The following is an 11895-nucleotide window of genomic DNA, read 5'->3' as shown; positions in this document are numbered from 1 at the left end:
CTTATGTTTGATAAACAATAGGCATACAAACGTCGTCAGTTAACAGGTGCGGTATCTCTATTAATGTCCTTCACTGAATATTTTGCCTATTTTCTATGAATGTATTAAAAAAATTCACGTAATTTTTCTTATTGAAATCATATATACATATTTATGTACCTTTACACGCATAATAAAGTATTCAATGATAGTACAGTTCATCATTTGTAGTTGATGAACCTTGAACAGTTTTCCATATTATTATATTGCAACAAGTTTTCCTTGAAAAACTTTTCTATGTTTTCATTAAACTTAAGTGCTTCTAAATTTATGTATGTGTAATGTGGTTCCTTAATTATTATAAATTTTAAATCAGATTATGTATGGAATATTAAAGTTCAAATTTTGCATCACACAATTGTGTATATAGTTTTTTTTTTTTTTTATAGGTTTTAAGGATAAATATGTAAATTATAAATTTGTTTCATAAAACCAATACGAAATTATATATTTGATTTTTTTATTTATTGCTTTTATTGGTCCATTAAGGGCCATAGCTATCTCCCCCCCAAGAGGAGGTTTTCTTAACCATTTATACTCCGGGACGGGTGGTTAGTCCGTCGCCGGAGAGTGGGATGGCGACTCCAATTACCGTGACCGAGTTTCGAACCCGAGACAATGCACGTCAAACAGTGCCGCGTTACCAACTCGGCCACACCGTCCCACTATTTTATGTTTCATATTTTTGCATAATTTATGGTTTTGTGTTTTTAGCATTATTTCAGTAACATAATAGGGAAAAGTATCAGGGAGTATAAAACATTTAATAATTGCAATAAAAAAAAAGCTGTTATTATAGTGCGTGTTCTTAGTAACTTCATTACTAGGTGCATAGGTTTCTGAAATCAATTAATTTGTTTCAATTAACTAATATCTCTCAATTTAAAACAAAAAAACCTTGAAGTTTTCTACTCTATTTATTTCAAAGATCGCCAATTTCATATTTAATATCAGTTTTTGAATTCTTCTTAATTTGTGAGTGCAGAGAGGGTAACATTTTTTATTTATAAATATAACATTTTTTATGAAATATGTATGAAACTTTAAAATTATATATTCCCATGTATGGAAATACAGTGAAACTTTTTCAACGGAAATGTTGCGGACCAAATTTCTGAATGGAATAGCTCTTATTAACAAAATAGTTTCTTCTTAAAATTATCCACTATTGAATGGATATAACTAATTTCTATGTAATAAATTATTTTTCATATATTAAGAACTTCTTTTATTAATTATAATTAACAGATAAAAAACTGTACAAAACTATCTATTTTATTAATACATTTTTTAAAATGTTAATATTTAGAATTACAGTTATTTTTTTTACTTGGAAAATTATATTTAGATATACTTTGATAATAATCGAATTTGACATAACTGTCAGAGTTTGGTTATAAAATTGAAAATTTAGTTAGATTTCGAAAATAAAAAGTAAAAAATAAAATTGTTGAAGCTAAATCAATGTTAATTTTAAATAATAATAATTTTGGTAATTAGATACAGTAAATCAGATGTTACTTCAGGTAAAAGTAAAAATTATAATTTAATTATACAGAAATTTGTTTAATAGTTCTTTAATTTCTAGTATAGCAATTAAATTTATCGACTGTAGATCGAAAATGTTTAAATTTGAGAAAGTACAGATGTAAATATTCGTTTTAGAGTAATGTATTATGGTATACGAATGTATATTATATTATATGAATGTATACCATAATATAAAACTAATATGATGACTAGAAAAGCAAAATAATGATTTTGATATAAAATTTGATATACTTAACTTTATTTTATTAAAAAAATGTATAAGTCTTTGTGACCGAATTACTTATTAAAAGAATTTTGAATTGAATGCGATTTTGTTTCGATAGAACAATATATCATTTTAGTACTTGATAGTTGGTGAAAGTGTGTGTTATCAGTTAATTAATAAATTATTTTGTCTTTTTCTGTATCAGTAATATATGTTTTAATGAGCAAAATATCAAGGTTATTAGGGACGGGACAATTTCTAAATGCGCCTTTGCGCAAATACTACTAAAAATCATTCAAAATAAATACTTATTTGGAAGTTTAATTTATATGTATTTTAAATTGAACAATTTATTAATAATATTTGTTAAGCTTCGATGCGAAGCTGAGAAGGTATTAATTTTCCTATGATGTGATTTTTTTTTATTTTTTTTTTTTTGTGTATGTCTGTTGCCACTTTTTCTCAGCTCTCACAGGACCGATTTTGGTGAACAATACGTCATAAGATCACAAATCGTATCTAGTTGAAGATATTACACTCAAAAATTGAACATTTTCCCCTCGTTTCCCGTAAATGGGGAAAATTTACAAAAAAATTACAATTTTTAAAGTCGGTAAATTTCGTCATTTTTTTTCATAAAACTATCATAAATTTTTCAAAAATTAACAAAACAACTTTATTTTTTTTTATATTGAAACCTTACATATTTTTCTTTCATTTGATTTAAATCTAACACTTAACCTGCTGACAGGGGGTATTTAAAATAGCAACTTTTTTTATGAAAAGTGACTTTTTCAACTTAAGTTTCGAAATTGTTCCAGAAATACAGAGTCCTTTAAACATTAAAGTCAAATTAAAGCTTATGTCATGTCAATTTGTCCCGACGATTTATCTTCTTTTGAATAATGTATCAACATAAATTTTTTTTTTTTAAATATATTATACATACTTCTTTCATTTGACATGCATTTTTTTTTAATTGGACCATTTTCCTTCATAAAGGAGGAGTTTAAAACTTGAAACCTACGTATAAAAAGTAGAACTTATATATATCAAATTAAAGCTTTTAATAAATAATACAAGTTCAAAAAAACATTTGTCCCGTACCTTTTCGTCCATGGGAAAATAGCTGTCGAATTTAACGAAAAATGTAATATTTATGTAAAAATCACTGTTTGACATGAAATATTTTAATACTTACAACTGTCATAACTTTTTGAAAAATGAACAAATTTATTTTTATATTTAAACCTTGGATATTTTTCTTTTATTTGACATAATTTTTTTGAAAATCTGACTAAACCTCGCACGGGGGAGATTCAAAAAAGTAATTTTTGCACACAAATAAAGCTTTTTTTAATTTAATTTTTGATAATGTTCCGGAAATATTGACACTTTTATTTAATCTTAAATTAAAGCTTATATTATATATTTTACTATTAAAAAAAAAAAAAATTCGCTTCTTTTTCTTTTATAAAGAAGATTTTCTTCTTGGTGATTATGTCTAAAAATATGCTATTTTTGTGTTAAAATTTTGAGTTTTGTATTTTAAAATATCTTAAATTGACTTTCATGAATATTGTATAATCTAATTGATATAGAATATAAATTTAAACTTTAAATTTAAATAGTTTTCCTTTTTTAAAGTTGATAAAAGTAATTTTAAAATTATATTAGCTTAAATTGCCAATTTTTTTAGTTAGAAAAAATTTTTTAAATTATTTGATTTTTATATCATTTAAATTCAATAACCAATAAATATGAAGGATCCCATCACTGTAGTCTCCCCTAATGAGAAGAAATTTCTTATTCATGTTAATATTAATTAATATGTGTTTTTTTTTTTGTGGCTGCGATTTATTTTTCCAACTCTTACTTAACCTACTATTTTCAAAGATATGTCAAAGGATTACAATTCGTATTTGGTTAAAAATATTACCTTCAAAAATTGAAAACAAATCTTTGAATTAAATAAAGAGTAGCTAACCAGCTTTATCCATACAGACAATTAAAATCATTGATTTCTAATATTTTTAAAGTATTTATTGTCGAATTAGAATTGATATGATAAAAGTATTCAACTACAAAAGTAAATAATTTTACTTTGTAATTTATTAATTTTTTAACTCTATTTGTGTGTGCTACTACCAGTCTATAACATTCCAAATTTGTTTGTAACATGTTCCTATATAAATCATTTTTTTAGTTAAAGTAAATCATTAAAATTAATTAAATCCTGAATATTTCCATTGTAGAATCTTTTTAAACACCATAAGTTAATTATAAATGATTACTATGATTTCTATTTAAGTGATCTATTACGATAGAAATGCAAAAAATCGAGCTTTTTTGATAAATTTACTGTAAATATTAATTATAAAATTTTCTGAGTATATATTAAACTAAATAATACCATTTTTTTCTATTTAATGATGTCAATTTCAAACTTGCAAGTTGAGTCATTTTTTTTTTTTATAAATTTTCACAAAAAAGAGTAGGTTAAAAATGATTAATCCGCCAATTTCATAAAATTAAATACTATCTACAGATTTGCTTTGAAGCTTTTCTTATGATAGTGATTTTAATTATACATTAATACATAGTCCCAATTATTTCACGCTCTCACTGCGCCACGACCCCACGTGCTACCGTTTTTTTTTTAATGACTTCTACTTGAATATCATTAAGTTAGCAATTAAAAAATAAATTAACCTTCTTCCAAGAGTATCAACGTATTATTGTAGGTAAGTTGTTTGTCAAACATCTCAAATTAGAGATATTGTATTCAATTTTATAAATAAATTACAAAATTAATGACCAATAATAATAAAATAAAAAAAATGCAAATTATAGGTACAGTTTGATGTTAATGATAACGAACATTTTATCAGGAAAACGAATAATAATATTATCAATTGAATGGTTATTAAATTACAACTGTGTCCTAATAAAATGAATGCAATTATATTTATCGTACGTTCAGTAATTTATGAATTACCCGCTTTTATTATTTTAAGCTGTAAGACATTACATTATCTTTGGTATATCCCGGTACCCGGTCACACTGAACTACCGTAAAAATCACGTTTCTCTTTTTCATGATACTTGTTCGTTGTTAAATTTGTTCTAAGCTTCTTTCTTTCAACCCGGTACTAGCTAGCGTATTGTACACGTTTTTTAACATATTCTTTATTGAATTTTAAAATTATTTTTCATTATAATTGGTATTATTTTTCATAATCAGGTGACTATTTGTAACATATTTATCTATAAAAAACTATTGTTATACTTTTTAATTTAAATTGGTTCATATTGTCATAGAACATGTCATTAAAAAATGGCCGAGTGGTAAACCTTTTTTTTTTGCCACATGCTCCAAAATAATTGGTTTATGACTAATTTTATTTTAATAAGACTTAAGTGTACATGTAATTATTTTAATATTTAACATTATTTTCCACTAATGCAAGTTTTTATTAAGATTTTTAGCATATTAGAACAACCTGTTCTTTAAAAACTAAATATAATTCTATATATTTTTCAATTATTCTTTTAGTCATGAGTGGTGGAGTTTTATGTTATCGATGCAACAAGTCAGGACATTTTGCTAGAGATTGTAATGAATCTGGATCAGTGAACAGTGCAACATTCAGTCGAGGTGGTCGTAACGATAGAGATTCTAACTGTTACAAATGTAATCGCAGTGGTCATTTGGCCCGTGATTGCAAAGATAAAGATAGATGTTACAGGTATTTATCAACTTATTTTAGTTGTTAAATTAATCCTCTATATTTGCTAATCTAGTCTAAATTATATATTTTTTCTTCATGTAAATTACTGTTAAATTTTGATAAATTTATAAAATTATTCAAAGGGTAACCAAAATTTCAATAATTTTAGCAACCCAATTTTTTTTATAACTGGGCACTTTTTCTAGTATAGATATAATTTACTTTATATTTAAGGAATCTTAAGATATCACCAATTTTATGGTAATATAAACATATTTGTTATAATTAATACTTTATGAATTCTAATTACAGTAAGGGATTTACGAATGTTAAAATTTTAAACTGATGAATCATATATAAAAACATTTTTCATTAGTTTTTGTTATATTAAAAACATATTAAAGCGATTATTAACTGTTTTTATTTTTATTTATTCTGTAAAATAATAGTATGTAATTTGTTATAATGAACAATTGTATTTGGATTGGTAATTTAATTTTTTTTCTACTATATATTTGGTAATTGGACTTTTGTTATCTGCAAAATAGTATAATTCTTATTAATTAAATACTATAGTTCGATAAGTTCTAAATATATTATTTAAGAGTTAATATTTTAAATTGAGTTTTACAAAAAATTTAAGCCTAAAAAGTGACACACGATTGTACAAATATTTTATTAAAAATATAATCTATATTATATTTTATACAACTAAAAAATAAAATAGTTTGAGATTAATTTTTAAAAAATATTTAATTTTTATAAGCAATTTTAGTTTTTAAACTTATTTTTATCACTGGCTGAAAATCATGTCATATAAATAGTGTTAGAAATATGTTGGATACTAATTATAATTAGTATTATTAAATAAATAATTTAATAATTATTGTATTTAATTATTAATTTGCTTTTAAAAATCGAGAAAGTTTATATTCGAATCGACTTAACAATTGTATTTTTACATGAATGTTCTCAACATATATTCTTAGTAAATTTTTACATTACTGTACTGTTGAAATTTTTTCAGTATTTAATAAATATTACTATTGGTCTCTATTTTATTATTAAATTATGCTATGTTTTTTTTTTTTTTTTACCAAAATTAACATTATATGTAGAAAATAATTTAAAAGTAATAATAAATTGTTTAAAATGTATTAAATAAAATTTTGTGACAAGCAAAACAAAGATTTCTTAGAATTTTTCTAGAAAATTGAGGCTTAATATGATTTGAAAATTATTTAATTTATTCATTCTTATTCTTACCCTTTTCTAGACCTTAAGTATTGATGAATATATTACTAATTAATTAATTTTTTTAGGTGTGATGGTGTTGGTCATATTGCTCGTGATTGTAGTCAAGCAGCTAGTGAACCATCTTGTTACAATTGTCGTAGAACTGGTCATTTAGCTCGTGACTGTACTGAAGAACGTGCAGAACGCTCAGACCGTGGTGGTAGAGATGGTGGAAATAGCAACTCTGCTTGTTTTAATTGTCACAAAATAGGTCATTTTTCCAGGGATTGTTTAGAAAGCAGGTAGAATAAAATAGTAGAGTTTATTGCTAATTATTTATTTTTAATTTTTTAAATATGTTTATATTTCTTTTGTAATATTTCAGAAATGGTGATGGTAACTATTCTGCACTGTGCCGTAATTGTAATGGTTCTGGTCACATGGCTCGTGATTGCCCTGAAGGTAACAAACAAAGTTGTTACAATTGTGGAGAACTTGGACATTTAAGTCGTGAATGTCGTAAACGCAATTAGCATTGCAATGATCATTTCTATACCTTATTCTATTTTTTGAAATTTGTCGCCAGAAAGAAAAACAAGAATATATAATATATAAATATAACTTCAGAGAAATGATAGTAAATTATTTTCCTATTAAAAAAGAGTTGTTATCTATTTGAAATAGTAACTTAAATTTTCTTAATAAAGCATTGTGTCATCCATGTATTCCAATGACTTGTACATTTCAAATAGTAATTAAAATACTTATAGTCACTTAATATATATATTTAAATCAGAAATGTAACTTGGGATAATCTATTTTTTTTAAATAAAACTGTTTAATTGGCTGCATTTACTCAAATTTGGTTAAACAAAGATATTGATTTATTATTCATGCTTATCTGTTAAATTTAAAAAAAAAAATTTGGTTTGTTTTAATTGAAATTTAGTTGTTAAATTCAAGGCAACTTTTTTACGGTCTTGTTTTTTTCACTATAATTAACAACTGGCAGCATTAAGTCTATTATCATGTTGTATCATTATCTATTATTAATAACAAAGCCATTGAATTCATTCCTTATTATAATAATTTTAATATGCCAGGTGTTATGCATAACAAAAATGTTATAATCAATTTAAATGTGATACAATAATTTTTATTCGTTTTTTATGTATTGAAATGTTTTAAGTAATTCCAAAGAATGAATTTTTATTATTGTTAATTCATAAATTTCAAGGAAAAACTATGAAACATAGTTCAATGTGATTTTAATGGTTTCATTTTCTTGACTTTGAACTGTCAATAAAATTGTTTAAGTCAATTCTATTTACAGTGTATTGTGATCACATATTATAATGTGCTTAAGAGAATTTAGTGAACATGAAAAATTTGTTTGTTTTTGTTACTGTAATTTTTTGAGAGTAATGTATTTTACATTAATTATTTTTATATCTCTTACTGTTTTAATTACTTGTTATTATACCTTAATAATCTGATAACTTATTTAGTACATAAAAAAATGTTACAATAGTATACCATAAATATAATCAGTACTATATTAGAATAAAACATAAAGTATTTGGTATGATTTCATTTTTTAAATTATGTTACTATTTATTATAAAATGAAACAAAATGTGAACCTCTATTTACTGTCATCTTCATAAAATATAGTGTAGGTTTACTTAAAATATACATATTAGTCACTAATAAAACTCAACCAAAAATAAGGAGAGAAAAATAACTGATAATTTTGAATAGAATATTTAAACCGTTACTACTTAATACTAATGTGAACTAATATGTATACTTTAATTTTTAATTATAATTTGTAAATTTATACTTAAAGCAAAGTTACTATTATCCAACTATTCAGTTAACCTTCACATTACAAGTTTTAAAAGTAATGTTTATTTAAGTTTTCTACTTTAAATATTTATAAAAACATTAATAAAATTGATCAATATTTTATTTCTAAAAAAGTATAATTATAAAAAATATATAATTCATATTTTATAAAATTTAATATTGCTCAGAGATTCTGAATTAGAAGAGTAGCAGTTATTACGATTTTTTCACTTAATAATTTTTTTTTTTTACATTTATAGCGGTTATGACGATTAAGTCACTGAATAAATTATATTTTTTTAAATTTTCGTATTATTTTTCATTGATATAATTAATAATAACATAAATATAAATAATAAAATAGTTATAGATATACTTATCAGCTTTATAATTTTTAAAAATATGGCAAAACTCTTCAACATTCCCTATCAAGTTGAATCTTTACGGAATAATTAAAAAATTTGCACAAATTATGATTATACTATAAAAAAAAATGATAGGCTATTTCAAATAACATTTTCCGCGTAAAAAAATTTCTCTAGACTAGACATTGTTCAGTCTCATTACTTTTCCCATATTATATTGGTCCAATATTTATTATAGACCAATGATTTTTTAAAAATTGATCATTATCTAATAAATCAGCTAATTGTATATGTTTCTATTTGAGATTAAAGTTGACACTCTTATAACGTATGGTAAAGGAATGAATAAATGTCGAAAATATTAGTAGTCTATGGTAATTCTTGAGCACAATGAAAGCGAAAATAAATTTATGGTATGCTCACAAATCCAAATAATCATTCTTATAAGTAATAAAAATTACTTATCAGAGCTATTGAACAAATATAAAAAATTTGATTGTAAAAATAACCCCAAAGAAGTTTCAAATTGTATAAAAAAAATTGTTAGTTCTAGAAATTATTATTTTTTTATAATTATAATTGATTTATTTAACGTCCATTAGAAGCACTAGAAAATGTTCTAATAATTTTTGTCTAACATAAATAAACTTATTGAGAATTAATCAAATAATAAATTAATAAGATATTTTCAAATGAAATAGTAGAAAAATAATTTTAAGCATTCAATTGTTTATAATAATTATTTATTATAGATTATAATATAACACATATTTCGATCAGAGCAGTTTTAGCTATTAAAGTATATTTACATATTTAAAATCAATAAAATGTATTCAAGAATAATTTAAAATAGTAATATACAGATAAAAAATTAAATTTAAGTTATACAATAAACAAATCTATTAGAAAAATCAATAAAAATGTTATGTCATCCGCCAGCAAGCTGAGGCAAAAATAAATATATTTATTTTTATATAAGTATTTTATTTTTATATAAGTATTTTATATTTATATAAGTATATATAAAAGTCTGTGATATGTGTAAATAAGTATGTAACGGTAAATTTTGAAAATTAGTGTAATGTGAATAATTAGAAAAATTAAATATTTGAAGTAGGTCTAAATTGGAAAATTAACTGAATTATAATTTAACAATAATAGTAATCAGCTGATTCTAGATACTTGACATGTATTCTGTTCGTATAAAGTTTTAGTGTAAAGAATTTTTTGTTCATATTAAAAAATCGGCCAAAAAACGCACTAATAGAATCGTGTCTTTTGTCGATATAATTGTGTTGAATTTCTATGTTGAATATAATTTCTAAATTGTATCAACTAGAAAATTCATTGATCAACATTAACTACAATTGTGGTTTACCTATAGAAATGAGATTAATTTACCTCGTTTCGACCTGTAGTTTTAGGTATGTGCAGAGCTACGTTGGAGGCAATACTTCTGTGCAGGCTCGTAGCCAGAAAATGTTTATTGGAGGGACCAACAATTTTATCATTTTGTATCATTTTCCATAATTTGTTTCCCAAGAAAAGCTTTTGGGGGGCTCCCTCCACTCCTCTTTATACAGAATCCCATACTATGAATCTTACAAGTTCAAATGTTACCTTTGGTTGGTTAAAAACAAATTGTTTTCGTATTAAGTATACTAATTATTACAGTATTATAAAAAATGGATAATACTTATAATTAAAAAAAAATAAAAAATACTTTCATCATCACTATCGGGATGAATTTTTCATATTGTGAAAAATAAATAAAATAATGATGTGAACATTAGCTGATTTAATTTTCCAACTTTTAAGCTATTAAGAAAAAATAATTTATACCTAAATACTAATTTTGAAAATAAATATAATTTATAATGAATGTAAAATTTATTTTATTTAAAATTAAAAACAATTCCTGCCATTTTTTAGTCATATTTTTATTATTATTATTTAGGGCACCCAAATCAGAGGCGGAACTACATACAGGGGGTGGACAAAATAATATGAACACCTGTCATATACTCAATATTTATTTATTAATAAGATGTTGGGCCTCCATTTGCTTTTAAAACCGCTTCAATCCTTCGCGGAATAGATTCATAGAGAACCTGAATCGTTTCCAGCGGAATTTTGTCCCATTCTTCTATCAAAATATCCGCCAATTGTTTCAGAGATGTTGGAGGTGGAAATATGCTTCTCACTCTCTGCTCTAAAACACCCCATATTGGTTCAATTATGTTGAGATTCTGATGCTCATTAAACCAAGACTGAACCTTTTTCGCTGTGTGTATTGGCGCATTATCATCTTGGAATATGGCAGTGTTTGGCAGTAATATGCTGGCCATAGTAAAAACTTCATCATTGAGGATATCGAGATGGTCATTGGCAGTAATCCGGCCACTCATTTGAATGATAGGACCAGTTGAATACCACGATATGGCTGCCCAAATCATAACAGAACCACCCCATGCTTAACTGTAGGAAGCCGGCAGTCCGGATTATACGCTTCTTTTGGAGTTCTCCATACATAAACCCGTCCATTTGTAGGGAACAATGTAAAAGATGATTCATCGGACCATATAACATTCTTCCAATCATCAAAAGTCCAGTTTTTATAATCACGGCACCATTTCATTCGCAACTTGGCGTTCTTTTCTGTAATAAAGGGTTTTGCAATTGCAGCCCTCCCATAAATACCACCTTTGTGAAACTCCCGTCGTACAGTTTTTGTCGAAGCAGTATTACCCAAATGAGCGTTAAGTTCTGCTGTAACTTTAGACGCGGTAGTTTTATGTTGTCTTGTCACAATCCGTTTTAATGTTCGTCGGTCCCTGTCAGTAACTTTGGATTTCGCCCACTATTACTTTTCGCCGATGATGTTTTTCCGTATTTCGTGTATGCTGTTATTACTGTAGACA

The 11895-nt window shown here is 24.7% G+C and overlaps 1 protein-coding gene across 1 annotated transcript; it reads left to right on the top strand.

Annotated features, from left to right (window-relative positions):
* Nucleotides 1–4876: 4876 nt before the first annotated feature.
* LOC126893708 (uncharacterized) lies at nt 4877–7487 on the top strand. Its single transcript, XM_050664148.1, has 4 exons — nt 4877–5039; nt 5352–5544; nt 6849–7064; nt 7148–7487. The coding sequence occupies exons 2-4, from the start codon at nt 5354–5356 to the stop codon at nt 7293–7295; spliced, it is 555 nt and encodes a 184-aa protein (XP_050520105.1). The 5' UTR covers nt 4877–5039; nt 5352–5353; the 3' UTR covers nt 7296–7487.
* The last annotated feature ends 4408 nt before the right edge of the window (nt 7488–11895 follow it).

The sequence above is a fragment of the Daktulosphaira vitifoliae genome, unplaced genomic scaffold (genome assembly GCF_025091365.1).
Source record: "Daktulosphaira vitifoliae isolate Bord-2020 unplaced genomic scaffold, ASM2509136v1 Scaffold_1, whole genome shotgun sequence".
Taxonomy (NCBI): domain Eukaryota; kingdom Metazoa; phylum Arthropoda; class Insecta; order Hemiptera; family Phylloxeridae; genus Daktulosphaira; species Daktulosphaira vitifoliae.
Note: the sequence above shows the minus strand (reverse complement) of the source record. Positions and strands in the feature narration are given on the sequence as shown.

Excerpts from the sequence above, each read along its gene's own strand:
- LOC126893708 (XM_050664148.1), top strand. The coding sequence starts at position 5,354 with ATGAGTGGTGGAGTTTTATGTTATCGATGCAACAAGTCAGGACATTTT. Across the intron at positions 5,545-6,848 it reads GATAAAGATAGATGTTACAG|GTGTGATGGTGTTGGTCATA; the intron begins GTATTTATCAAC and ends TAATTTTTTTAG. Across the intron at positions 7,065-7,147 it reads AGGGATTGTTTAGAAAGCAG|AAATGGTGATGGTAACTATT; the intron begins GTAGAATAAAAT and ends GTAATATTTCAG.